The sequence below is a fragment of the Tursiops truncatus genome, chromosome 4, assembly GCF_011762595.2.
Source record: "Tursiops truncatus isolate mTurTru1 chromosome 4, mTurTru1.mat.Y, whole genome shotgun sequence".
In the NCBI taxonomy this organism is placed as follows: Eukaryota; Metazoa; Chordata; class Mammalia; order Artiodactyla; family Delphinidae; genus Tursiops; species Tursiops truncatus.
Window position 1 is genome coordinate 78049152 of NC_047037.1, and position 14478 is coordinate 78063629.

At 38.7% G+C, this 14478-nt stretch overlaps 1 protein-coding gene across 3 annotated transcripts in view; it reads left to right on the top strand.

Annotated features, from left to right (window-relative positions):
- The window catches only part of GPR156 (G protein-coupled receptor 156), a 98252-nt gene that overhangs the window by 23456 nt on the left and 60318 nt on the right, over positions 1 to 14478 (top strand). For all 3 annotated transcript variants that reach the window (XM_019923306.3, XM_033855789.2, XM_073804194.1), the window contains exons 2-3: positions 10314 to 10791; positions 11007 to 11143. In XM_019923306.3, coding sequence (XP_019778865.1) covers positions 10696 to 10791; positions 11007 to 11143 — 233 coding nt within the window. In that variant the 5' untranslated portion in view covers positions 10314 to 10695. The remainder of the gene's footprint in view (positions 1 to 10313; positions 10792 to 11006; positions 11144 to 14478) is intronic.

Below are 14478 nucleotides of genomic sequence, written 5' to 3' on the forward strand. Positions count from 1 at the left end.
CCTTTGACATGATTCTGTACTCTCTGTAGTCTGATAATTTTTCATGCTCTAGTATGACAAAATGTCCCAGTTTCATCTCATATATTTCCAGCTCCGTAGCTTAAATTGACTATTTCACTAAAGAAACCTGATTACTTTTAGTGAAAAATGGTTTTAGAGACTACAATCTGGGCACTTGGAGTGCTTATTGTTGCTATGTTGTACTTACTTCCAAACTTCAGTTAACAGACTAGGAAATATGAATATTTTAGAAAAAGAAAAATTTTGAGTCCATACTGATATTTCCCATTTAAGTAAAAGATTGAGAGATTTTTAACTTATTTTATTTTATATGCATTTTTTTTTCTCTTACTTTGAAATTCTTAGTTCCCATTGACAGGAACATAATTACTTATTTGCTTTATCTAATAGGTAGATGCGTGTATGTGTATATGTATTTATATCCATCTATATAAAATAGGAACAATACCCACTTAATGCCATTTAAGATTTCTTTGTGGTTATTTTTTGTCTTTCGGGTATATAATCAAATTACTTTTACTTAAAATGATTCTTCTCTATGTGGTTATGTCATTAACTTGATGATAATAATTTGTTTCAGCTTGCTTTCTAATTTTTCGATATTTATTTTCTCTTTGATTTAATTTTGTTTTTTTTTTTGAAGTTTTGAATTTTATTTTATTTATTTTTTATATAGCAGGTTCTTATTAGTTATCCATTTTATACATATTAGTGTATACATGTCAATCCCCATCTCCCAATTCGTCACACCACCACCACCACCCCTGCCACTTTCCCCCCTTGGTGTCCATACTTTTTTCTCTATATCTGTGTCTCTGTTTCTGCCCTGCAAACCAGTTCATCTGTACCATTTTTCTAGGTTCCACATATATGCGTTAATATACGATATTTGCTTTTCTCTTTCTGACTTCACTCTGTATGACAGTCTCTAGATCCATCCACGTCTCTACAAATGACCCAATTTTGTTCCCTTTTATGGCTGAGTAATATTCCATTGTATATATGTACCACATCTTCTTTATACATTCGGCTGTCGATGGGCATTTAGGTTGCCTCCATGACCTGGCTATTGCAAATAGTCCTGCAATGAACATTGGGGTGCATGTGTCTTTTTGAATTATGGTTTTCTCTGGGTATATGCCCAGTAGTGGGATTGCTGGGTCATATGGTAATTCTATTTTTAGTTTTCTAAAGACCTTCCATACTGTTCTCCATAGTGGCTGTATCAATTTACATTCCTACCAACAGTGTAAGAGAGTTCCCTTTTCTCCACACCCTCTCCAGCATTTGTTGTTTGTAGACTTTCTGTTGATGCCCATTCTAACTGGTGTGAGGTGATACCTCATTGTAGTTTTGATTTGCATTTCTTTAATAATTAGTGATGTTGAGCAGCTTTTCATGTGCCTCTTGGCCATCTGTATGTCTTCTCTGGAGAAATGTTTGTTTAGGTCTTCTGCCCATTTTTTGATGGGGTTGGTTTTTTTTTTAATATTGAGCTGTATGAGCTGTTTATATATTTTGGAGATTAATCCTTTGTCCATTGATTCGTTTGCAAATATTTTCTCCCATTCTGAAGGTTGTCTTTTCATCTTGTTTGTAGTTTCCTTTGCTTTGCAAAAGCTTTTAAGTTTCATTAGGTCCCATTTGTTTATTTTTCTTTTTATTTCCATTACTCTAGGAGGTGGATCAAAAAAGATCTTGCTGTGATTTATGTCAAAGAGTGTTCTTCCTATGTTTTCCTCTAAGAGTTTTACAGTGTCCGGTCTTACACTTAGGTCTTTAATCCATTTTGAGTTTATTTTTGTGTATGGTGTTAAGGAGTGTTCTAATTTCATTCTTTTACATGTAGCTGTCCAGTTTTCCCAGCACCACTTATTGAAGAGACTGTCTTTTCTCCATTGTGTATCATTGCCTCCTTTGTCATAGATTAGTTGACCATAGGTGCGTGGGTTTATCTCTGGGCTTTCTATCCTGTTCCATTGATCTATATTTCTGTTTTTGTGCCAGTACCATACTGTCTTGATTACTGTAGCTTTGTAGTATAGTCTGAAGTCAGGGAGCCTGATTCCTCCAGCTCCGTTTTTTTCCCTCAAGACTGCTTTGGCTATTGGGGGTCTTTTGTGTCTCCATACAGATTTTAAGATTTTTATTCTAGTTCTGTAAAAAATGCCATTGGTAATTTCATAGGGATTGCACTGAATCTGTAGATTGCTTTGGGTAGTATAGTCATTTTCACAATATTGATTTTTCCAATCCAACAATGTGGTATATCTCTCCATCTGTTTGTATCATCTTTAATTACTTTCGTCGGTGTCTTAATAGTTTTCTGCATACAGGTCTTTTGTCTCCCTAGGTAGGTTTATTCCTAGGTATTTTATTCTTTTTGTTGCAGTGGTAACTGGGAGTGTTTCCTTAATTTCTCTTTCAGATTTTTCATCATTAGTGTATAGGAATGCAAGAGATTTCTGTGCATTAATTTTGTATCCTGCAGCTTTACCAAATTCATTGATTAGCTCTAGTAGTTTTCTGGTGTCATCTTTAGGATTCTCTATGTATAGCATCATGTCATCTGCACACAGTGACAGTTTTACTTCGTCTTTTCCAATGTGTATTCCTTTTATTTCCTGTTCTTCTCTGATTGCCATAGCTAGGACTTCCAGAATATGTTGAATAATAGTGGCGAGAGTGGACATCCTTGTCTTGTTTCTGATCTTAGAGGAAATGCTTTCAGTTTTTCACCATTGAGAATGATGTTTGCTGTGTGTTTGTCATATATGGCCTTTATTATGTTGAGGTAGGTTCCCTCTATGCCCATTTTCTGGAGAGTTTTTATCATAATGGGTGTTGAATTTTGTCAAAAGCTTTTTCTGCATCTATTGATATGATCGTATGGTTTTTATTCTTCAATTTGTTAGTATGGTGTATCACATTGATAGATTTGCATATATTAAATAATCCTTGCATCACTGGGATAAATCCCACTTGATCATGGTGTATGATTCTTTTAATGTGTTGTTGGATTCTGTTTGCTAGTATTTCGTTGAGGATTTTTACATCTATATTCATCAGTGATATTGGTCTGTAATTTTCTTTTTTTGTAGTATCTTTGTCTGGTTTTGGTATCAGGGTGATGGTGGTCTCATAGAATGAGTTTGGAGGTTCCTTCCTCTGCAATTTTTGGAAGAGTTTGAGAAGGATGGGTGTTAGCTCTTCTCTGTATGTTTGATGGAATTCACCTGTGAAGCAATCTGGTCCTGGACTTCTGTTTGCTGGAAGTGTGATTTTTAATCACACTTTCAATTTCATTACTTGTGATTTGTCTGTTCATATTTTCTATTTCTTCCTGATTCAGTCTTTGAAGGTTATACTTTTCTAAGAATTTGTCCACTTCTTCCAGGTTGTCCATTTTATGGGCATAGGTTTGCTTGTAGTACTCTCTTAGGATGTTTTGTATTTCTGCAGTGTCTGTTGTAACTTCTCATTTTTCATTTCTAATTTTATTGATTTGAGTCCTCTCCTCTTTTTCTTGATCAGTCTGGCTAATGGTTTATCAATTTCGTTTATCTTCTCAAAGAACCAGCTTTTGGTTTTATTGATCTTTGCTGTTTTCTTTGTTTCTATTTCATTTTTTTCTGCTCTGATCTTTATGATTTCTTTCCTTCTACTAACTTTGGGTTTTGTTTGTTCTTCTTTCTCTAGTTCCTTTAGGTGTAAAGTTAGATAGTTTATTTGAGATTTTTCTTGTTTGTTGAGGTAGGCTTGTATACCTATAAACTTCCCTCTTAGAACTGCTTTTGCTGTATCCCATAGGTTTTGGATCATCGTGTTTTCATGGTAATTTGTCTCTAGGTATTTTTTGACTTCCTCTTTGATTTCCTCAGTGATCTCTTGGTTATTTACTAATGTATTGTTTAGCCTCCATGTGTTTGTGTTCTTTACGTTTTTTCCCCTGTAATTGATTTCTAATCTCATAGCGTTGTGGTCAGAAAGATGCTTTATATGATTTCAATTTTCTTAAATTTACTGAGGCTTGATTTGTGACCCAAGGTGTGATCTATCCCGGAGAATGTTCCGTGTGCACTTGAAAAGAAAGTGTAATCTGCTGTTTTGGGATGGAATGTCTTATAAATATCAATTAAATCTGTGTGGTCTATTGTGTCATTTAAAGCTTGTGTTTCCTTATTAATTTTCTGTTTGGATGATATGTCCATTGGTGTAAGTGAGGTGTTAAAAGTTCCCCACTATTTTTGTGTTACTGTCGGTTTCCTCTTTTATAGCTGTTAGCAGTTGCCTTATGTATTGAGGTGCTCCTATGTTGGGTGCATATATATTTATAATTGTTATATCTTCTTCTTGGATTGATTCCTTGGTCATTATGTAGTGTCCTTCCTTGTCTCTTGTAACATTCTTTATTTTAAAGTCTATTTTATCTGATATGAGTATTGCTACTGCAGCTTTCTTTTGTTTTACATTTGCATGGAATAGCTTTTTCCATCCCCTCACTTTCAGTCTGTATGTGTCCCTAGGTCTGAAGTGGGTCTCTTGTAGACAGCATATATATGGGTCTTGTTTTTGTATCCATTCAGCAGGCCTGTGTCTTTTGGTTGGAGCATTTAATCCATTCATGTTTAAGGTAATTATCAATATGTATGTTCCTGTTACTATTTTCTTAATTGTTGTGGGTTTGTTTTTGTAGGTCCTTTTCTTCTCTTGTGTTTCCCACGTAGAAAAGTTCCTTTAGCATTTGTTGTAGAGCTGGTTTGATGGTACTGAATTCTCTTAGCTTTTGCTTGTCTGTAAAGGTTTGGATTTCTCCATTGAATCTGAATGAGATCCTTGCTGGGTTGAGTAATCTTGGTTGTAGGTTCTTCCCTTTCATCACTTTAAATATATCATGCCACTCCCTTCTGGCTTGTAGAGTTTCTGCTGAGAAATATATATAAGGAGTTCCCTTATATGTTATTTGTTGATTTTCCCTTGCTGCTTTCAGTAATTTTTCTTTGTCTTTAATTTTTTCCAGTTTGATTACTATGCGTCTCAGTGTGTTTCTCCTTGGGTTTATCCTGCCTGGGACTCTCTGCACTTCCTGGATTTGGGTGGCTCTTTCCCTTCCCACGTTAGGGAAGTTTTTGACTATAATCTCTTCAAATATTTTCTCGGGTCCTTTCTCTCTCTCTTCTCCTTCTGGAACCCCTCTAATGCGAATGTTGTTGCGTTTACTGTTGTCCCAGAGGTCGCTTAGGCTGTCTTCATTTCTTTTCATTCTTATTTTCTTTATTCTGTTCTATGGCTGTGAATTCCACCATTCTGTCTTCCAGGTCACTTATCTGTTCTCTTTTTTTTTTTTTTAATTTTTAAAAATCTTTTCTTCTGCCTCAGTTATTCTGCTATTGATTCCTTCTAGTATATTTTTCATTTCAGTTATTGTATTGTTCATCTCTGTTTGTTTGTTCTTTAATTCTTCTAGGTGTTTGTGTTTTAATTCTTCTAGGTCTTTGTTAAACATTTCTTGCATCTTCTTGATCTTTGCCTGCATTCTTTTTCCGAGGTCCTGGATCATCTTCACTATCGTTATTCTGAATTCTTTTTCTGGAAGGTTGCCTATCTCCACTGCATTTAGGTGTTTTTCTGGGGTTTTATCTTGTTCGTTCATCTGGCATATAGCCCTCTGCCTTTTCATCTTGTCTGTCTTTCTGTGAATGTGGTTTTTGTTCCACAGGCTGCAGGATTGTAGTTCTTCTTGCTTCTGCTGTCTCCCCTCTGGTGGATCACCAATATTTTATTTTTGGAGTGTCTAATCTACTATATTTTTAATTTTGTAATTGCATTTTAATCTCTAGAATTCTGTTTGGGTTTTTAAAATATATTCTCCATTTCTCCTTTCATTTTGTTTATGTTCTGTTTTATATCTTTGAGCATATTTATAATAGTTGTTTTAAAGTCCTTATGTGGGCTTCCCTGGTGGCGCTAGCGGTTGAGAGTCTGCCTGCCGATGCAGGGGATGCGGGTTCATGCCCTGGTCCAGGAAGGTCCCACATGCCGTAGAGCGGCTGGGCTGGTGAGCCGTGGCTGCTGAGCCTGCGCGTCCGGAGCCTGTGCTCTGCAACGGGAGAGGCCACAGCAGTGAGAGGCCCGCGTACCGCAAAAAAAAAAAAAAAAAAAAAAGGCCTCATGTGCCAATTATATTATTTCTGTTATTTCTTTATTTTTTTTCTATTTTTTGGCTGCGCTGCACAGGATGCAGGATCCTAATTACCTGACCAGGGATCAAATCTGTGCCCCCTGCCGTGGAAGTGTGGTGTCCTAACCTCTGGACTGTCAGGGAAGTCCCTCTGTATGTTTTTATTGAATTTTTAAAGTGTATTGTTATAGGTCTTATTTCTTGCATCTTTGCATGCCTGGTAATTTTTTATTGATGATGGACATTTTGAATTTTATGTTGTTGAGTGCTGGCTCTTGTATTCCTTGAACCAACATTGTATTTTGTTCTGGAATGCAGTTAGGTTTTTTCTGTTTGTTTTTTTTTTTTTTTTGCAGTACGCAGGCCTCTCACTGTTGTGGCCTCTCCCGCTGCGGAGCACAGGCTCCGGACGCGCAGGCTCAGCGGCCATGGCTCACAGGCCCAGCCGCTCCGCGGCATGTGGGATCTTCCCAAACCGGGACACGAACCCGTGTCCCCTGCATTGGCAGGCGGACTCTCAACCACTGCGCCACCAGGGAAGCCCATGCAGTTAGGTTTTTTGTGGATCAATCTGATCCTTTTAAGGCTTACTTTTGAGCATTTTTAGGGAAGGTCCAGAGTAGTTTCTAGTCTAGGGTTTATTTAGCCCCATTTTTTTCTGAGAATTGTATCCAATGTCCTGCATATTATGAGGTCTCTCCACTCTGGCTGGTGGGAACACAAAGTATTCCCAACCCTGTGTGAACTCCAGGAAATGTTCAGCTACTGCCTACCAGTGGTTATTTCTTTCACTTCAAGTAGTTTCCTCTCACTCATGCCTAGATCAATACTCAGAAAAAGACTGAGAGGATCCCCTGCAGGTTTCCAAAGCACTCTCTTTCTTGGTATCTCCGTCTTCTTCATTACTCTGCCTCACAAATTTGTTTGCCTGATGTCCCTAAACTGCAATCTATTCTCCTTACCTCAGCAAGACTTCTAGGCTCTCTTTGGGTTTCCCTCCTTGTGCTGTGGCCTGGGAACTGCCTTCAGGCAGTAACTTGGGATCAATTATTGTCACTGGAAGGACATATTTATTTATTTATATTTCACTTTATATCTGTCAGTCAATTGTAGGTTCACCTCATTTGTTTTCCAAAGTCCTGTGAAATCTGTTATCCAATATCTGGTAAGAGTTGCTTTGTATATTTTGTCTGGTTTTCGAGGTGTTTACAGCAGGATGGCAATTCCAATAGCAGTTAATTCTTCATGAACAGAAGCAGAAGCTGTACCAACTACAAAACAAATTTTTAAATGACAGTAATTGTAGGACTGTTTTTCAATAGCCAGAAATAATGTGTAGAAGAATAGGGTAGATTTTTGTGGAAAGATATGGGGGCTCTTGAGAGTTGTGAACCTGTAAAGGACCATCTTGCTCTTTGGAACAGTGTAGTTGATCCAGTATCTGTTTTGCTGATCCTAATCACCGGGCAGGATTCTGTCAAATAAATTGTAAGCCCTACCACTTCATCTTCTTGGGCCTGCTACTGTCTGTGGACTAGACAGTTTACCTCTGTAGACTTTGGTGGGGGCGGGAATTGCTCTTGGAGGAGCCTGGCAGACCTTTCTCTTTGTGCCTTGGATTCTGTATCTATGTTATAGTCAAATGTCTCACTATTATCCCCTCTGACACACTACTTCCCACCCACTTTCCCAATCACTCAATACTTTTTGAAATCATTCAACTCTGTCCTCTCAATAACTAAGCCATTCACTTGTTTCACCACTTCTTCATGTGTGAATCTCTGTAAATGTGTGCTAATGTTATAATTGAATGCCTGCCCCGTGGAAGAGCCTAGTATCATGGTTTATAAAGTTCCTACACTGGATATCCATGGACTGGAGGGGTGCCTAGCATTCAAAGTTCCATGCCAGTGAGTTCAGTCTGTCCAAGGTGACCTTTAGAATGCACTCAGAAATTTATGTTCAGCTGGACAATCCTATCATGTTCACAGAATCTCCCAAAGATGATTTGGGCTTAAGGTTGTTAGCCCTTCTGAGATCCACAGTGTTGACCAGGGTTTCTCTACCTTAGCATTACTGACATTTGGGGCTGGATAAGTCTTTGTTATTTGGACCATTCTGTGAATTGTAGGATGTTTAACAGCATCCCTGGCCTCTACCTACCACATGTCGGTAGCACCTTCCTCTCAGTTTTGACAACCACAATGTGTCCAGACACTGCCAAATGTCCTCTGGATGTGCAAAATTGCCCCAGTTGAGAGTTACTGATATAGACATTACTGTTGTGGGCCACACTCCAGAGATCCCATAGATGTGAAGCTCTGGGAACTAAACATGAAGAAACCTAACAGGCCATTGGTGTCTTCTTGGGGTGAGGTCAGTCCAGGGTGTCTGCCCCATGCAGGATATTAACTGGGAGGACATTGACCTTTCAGTTAAACTCCTGGATTTGAGTCCCGCGTCTGCAGATTTGGAGCAAGATTCTCCACTTTTCTGCTCTTCAGTTTTCTTATGTGAAAACGAGGAGATGTCTTGTTTACCTCACATGACACAGTTGTGAGAACAAAATGAGGTTTTACATATATACACACACACATCTATATGATGTAAGGATACACAGACAGGGACTTAATAATGGTTTAAATGTAAGTGTACTTATTTGCCAGTATGATTAAAAGGGCAATACAGGAAAAATATATTTTTCAATCCATCATATAGTCCTCCCTGTGGCTTCCAGTATTGCTCTATGCTAGAAAGCACAATAGGGGATGTCTAACTTTTAAGAAAAAAAAATTATCTTTTTAGTAATTAAATTTTCAACTAAATTAAGATGCAAATAGTCAGATTTTTATATTTACTCCTTAATTTTGCATTCAGTAATCTGATCAGACTTCACAAGAATTTAAATGTCTTGACAGGAGGTAGTGGCTTTTAGTTCTCTTGGGATTTCATTGTAATGAGCCTGGTAAATAATTCAGGAAGATATGAGAGGCCAATATATGGGCAGCACCTGGTGCTATATTGTTCCTGTCTAAGCATGCAGAATCCAAAGATGGCATTCTACACCAGTCACTATTGTTCTGACTTAAACACAAGTCCTGTATTCAGTGGCCATTGGAATAATAATAATTGATTTTTTTCCTCTTCCAAGTTTCCTCCACAATAAAAGAAAACTGTGCTAAGCTGTTTCAGAAACACAAAGCAGAAGTGGCATCCTTTTTTAAATTCCCACTGGTAAAATTTCAAATCTGTTTCTCTGTTACGGGGTAGATTGCTTCAAAGTATTGGGGACATGTCTGCCTTTTCTGCTGGAGTTAATTTAAGCCTCTCTACTTTTGAGCATTTCTACTTTTGTTCTGCAAGGTAGAGCTTTTTTTTAGATCACAGTATTCATATTGCAATCATCTTCTGAGAGAAATAACACCATCCTCTGGCCACTTGCTCACTCTGTGGGAATTCTTAGAACCCTCAGTTTCTCTGCCTATTACCTGAGTAGCCTATCCCACTTCTAGTAGTCTAACAGTTAAAAAATAAACAAACAGAAAACTCTTGGCAAAGGGCTTGCATATCCTTTTGAGATCCCAGCTGACTGGGCATAGAATGTTCCTCCCTTCACTGAGCTAACAGGAGTGAACAGGACCAACGAACAGACAATGTATGCAGACGGTATGGGCACCTGAGCCTACCACCACCCAGGATCAGACAGAGCTTAATCCCTAAGTTGCATAGAAATATCTTTGAAGGGCAGGGGGGGTTTCCACTAGGGAAAAAAGAAGATGTGTTCACATATTGAAACTAAAATTCTTGTAGTGCTGGACCATAAAAGGGATCAGAAGAGGGACTGTAGAGCTGTATATCTATAAATTGTTAGGTGTGCTTTGTCTTTGTTTTTAAAGTATTGTTTATTAAAGAGGTTTTGAAATGTATTTATTTAAATATATACTATATTTTAAACCTTTGTTATATATAATGTATATAACTACATATAATAAAAATATATAGTTAAAATGTGTAAAATATTTTAAACCTCTGTAATAATCCATTTACATATATGTGTGTGTTTGTGTTTATTTGTGTGTGTTATATATAAATAACATTTGTTTTTTAACAGGCTTAATTGCATTCTTCTCCTTTGAGACCTGTGTGAGAGTACTTGGAGCAGCGACTGCCATCTGGTGGCAAGCCAGAATCATCGCAGTGTGTGACTTCATGGTTACTAAGATGCCCGCTCTTGACTCACATGGTCTGCACTGGCAGCAGGGGACGAGGAGAGCCTGGAGGGTGTCTGATGAAGGAGCTTAGTGAAATAACTCTCCACTTCCACCTGAATGGATTGTTCGTCCCAGATTCTGCACCAGGAGCCAGCTTCAAAATGACACCTCTGAAGAAAAGATTTGAGTTGCTCTTCTGTTTTACTCAAAGATCTTCTGGTTATCTACTGGTGGGTAACCAAGACTGTGAATAAACACATACCAAGAGGGGCATATGATGACATGGAGTCTGAAATAAGCTGCTCTGAATTGTGTGATGGTTTTCCTGGCCAGGAGCTGGAGCGGAGACCCCTTCATGATCTCTGCAGGACAACAATTGTAAGTGAGCAGCCATGGGGTGTCAGGGCTGCTTAGATGTACACGTTGTTGTTATTATTGTTGATGATGGTAGTGGTGGTGGAGGGGGGAGAAGTACGAGGAGGAAATGCTTATGCAGGACATTATGTCCCAGCTCTGGGGGTGATGGGGGCAGTTCATGTTTGATCTATAGAAGAGCCTTCGTTCCTAACAGCTTCTCTTCATTCTGTTCTCAGACCTCTTCCCACCACAGCAGTAAGACCATTTCTTCATTATCTCCTGCCCTCTTGGGTGTTGTTTGGACTTTCCTCAGCTGTGGAATTCTGCTGATAGCCTTCTTTCTTGGCTTCACAATTCGCTGCAGGAAGAACAGGTAAGCAGCCCCATATCTCGTTGCCTGAAACATGAAACCCAGAGTGTTAGTGTCATTTTGGCACCACGAGCTGCTGGCTGGTATCAGCAAAGCTTGTGTTCTACTGTGGCGTTAAACTATGTGAGAAGCTGTCCCTGAAGGAGGCCTGGCCTTGCAGTACAATTCCCTCTGGAGAAGGAGAAAGGTCTGGCCCACTCTTGTGCTAACTACTACAAGGATATCCAAAGAAGAGAATGAAGAGTCTCTCCTCATAAAGGATGGTGAGATCTTTCCGAGAAGATGAGGTATTTGTATTAAAAATAGAGAGCACGTAGAGAAATATTCCAAAGCATTAAAGTTTATGGCAGCACAATTGGAACCAGTCTGGGTAAGCTAAGGTTTCCGTAAAAATAGTGAAGCCCCACTACCTGGCTATTCTGCTAGGCAATTGTGACTGGTTGGAAAGTCACTGGCTCATCCAGGTAGGGGCGTATGGCACCCAGGACTGACAAAAGAAACAAAGTGATGGCTTTTTTTCTGAAGGGACTTGCAGAATCTTTCCTTCACTGGTATCCAGTCCTTCCCTCAAGGCCCACCCCATCTCTCCCACTCTGTGCCATCCTCCTGCCCCAGCTATCCCAGGCTCCCTCCTGAGAAGCCCTGCTCCAGCCTTCTCTCCCTGGTCTACAGGTGATTTCTGGATGGAGCCCATGTCAGATTTCAACAACCCCCTCAGAGATGCCAAACTCGCCTGTCCCCACAGCAGCCTGACACTTTGTGGCGATCAAGTGTATTATGCTCCGTTGCCTGGGCTTGGCACTCAGATGAGGGTCAGTCAGTTGGATTTGTCTGCAGGCATTTTGGGGTGGCACTGGCCATCTGAGGCTTGGAGGACATGGAACTGTTAGGCAGCAGTGGCTTGATCTACTGGGTCAACCTCAGCACGGCAGTGAGGAGTGGCACTTGGCCCTGGGGGCACCCCTGAAGCTTCCCCAGCCACCTTTCATTCTGTCCCTCAAATACACTAAGCCCACTCCCATCTTAAGGCCTTTGATTTACTGTCACTTTACTGTTCCCACTGCCTGACAGTCTTCTCCAGATCGTCCCATGACTAGTTCCTTCTCATCTGATAGGTCTTGTCTCAATTGTCATCTCTTCAGGGAGGATTTCCCTGATCATCCTATCTAAGGTAGCGTCTCTACAGAATGGCCACCCAGCCCCCTACGTCTCATGCCATATCCCATCACCCTGTTTTGTTTTCTTCATAGCAAGTATCACTCTCTGATAATACCATATTTATTGATTTACCTGTTTATTGTCTGCATCCCCCACCAGAATGTAAAGTCTGTGAACACAAGGACCTTGTCTGTCATGCTCACCACTGTTTCCAGCATTTAGAACAGACTGGAACGTAGTAAGTGCTCAGTAAATATGTTTTCAGTGATCCTGGGAGTAAGGAGATTTAAATCCCAGCAGTAGCTGCTGCCAAGAAAATGACTAGGAAAATCACACATTCCAAGGTTAGAAAACTATGGAGTATACTATTTTCAGTTACAACACATTTCTGTAATGCAAGTTAGTACCCAATTGGCAAATAAGAAAATAACATCATTGGTTCATATGTAATTTTTTCCCCAGCTAATCAATAGTTTAAAGCATCCAGGGGCAAGCTTTCTTACAGTTAAAGAAGGAAGCCTTAAGCTAAGAATACTGTGATAGCTGTGCAAGCAGTAGCTGGTTTAATGGCTTCAAGAACTGGTATTCTACCTACAATGTGACGCTATCTGATGAAGTTGCAGGAGTAGATGAAGACATGAAGAAGACATTTCCCTCGTATTTAAAAACAATTGATTGCTGAAGAAAACAGAGATCCAAATTAGATTTTGAATACAATGTTATCTATTGGAGGTGAATGCCCTTAAGGACCTATGTCTTGCAGATTTAAGGCTGTAAAAATCAGCTGTGATCCTGGGTACAAGTGGTAGTGGACATTTACTGAGTACTAGGATTTTAATTGAGATAATTATTATTTTTTATTAGTATTCTGGTTACAAAGTTAAATGTGTTTCATATGTTATGGCCCCACATTATTTTCCCATAAGCCATTACTTTTATCCACAATTTTGTAGAATGTGAGGTTTTTTAAAAAGCATTTATATGTCTGAACACTTGTAAACAGTGTTATAGCAGAAGCACCTGTATTTGTTTCATTCTACTAAAGACTTTGTTCCTTGTCTTGCTTGCAGCGGGAGCATGACTTGGCATAAAAAGTAACATATTAAGAGGCGCTGTGAGTAAAAACACATTTTGCAGTTAAGTAGCTTACAAGGTCAGACAAGGAAACATAAAATAACCCAGTTTCAAAAGTGCTTTCTTAAATAGTAAAATTTGTTCAAAGGTGCAGCATCACAGTTAGATGCCTCATTTCACTCCAGTTCTGTGGTCTCTAAATTTGTGAATGTGACTCTGTGTGTGCACACACATGCATGTGTGTGCCAGAGTAAGAAAAACATTTTAATAAAATAAAAATAATGTAGCAGTGTTCAAGTTCAGTCACCAATACTGCATTTTTGATAACATTTTAAAATGTAGTCTACAAGGGAAAATCTGTAAAGATACAGAAGACTTGAACAACTCCATCAACCAACTTGACCTAATTGACATTTGTATAATCCTACACCCAACAGGAGCAGAATACACATTCTTTTCAAGTACACACAGAACATTTACCAAGATAGATCACCTTCTGGGCCATAGAGAAGATCTTATTAAATTTAAAAGGATTCAAATTATACAAAGTATGTTCTCTGACCAGAATGGAATTAAATTAGAAATCTATAACAGAGAGATCTCTGGAAAATTCTGAAATATTTGGAAACTAAATAGAATACTTTAAAATAACCCATGGTCAAAGAAGAAATCAGAAGGGAAACTAGAAAGTATTTTCAACTGAATGAAGGTGAAAACACAATATATCAAAAATTTTTGGATGCCATTAAAGCAGTACTTCAGGGGAAATTAGAGCACTAAACTCCATATTATAAAGAAGAAAGATCCACCTTACAAAACAGAAAACAAGAGCAGATGAGTCCCCAAATAAACAGAAGAAAGGAATAATAAAAATCAAAGTGGAAACTTATAAAATGAAAAACAGAAAAGCAACAGATAAAAACAGCAAAACCAAAAACTTTATGAAGATCAATAAGATTGACCAACTTCTAGACCAAGTGACCAGGAAAAAAAAGAGAGAATATATAACTACCCAAGTAAGGGAGAGAGAGCTGTCATCACTAAAGATTCTATAAATATTAGAAGGAAAATAAGTTAATATCATGAACAACTTTGGTAGGCAGTCT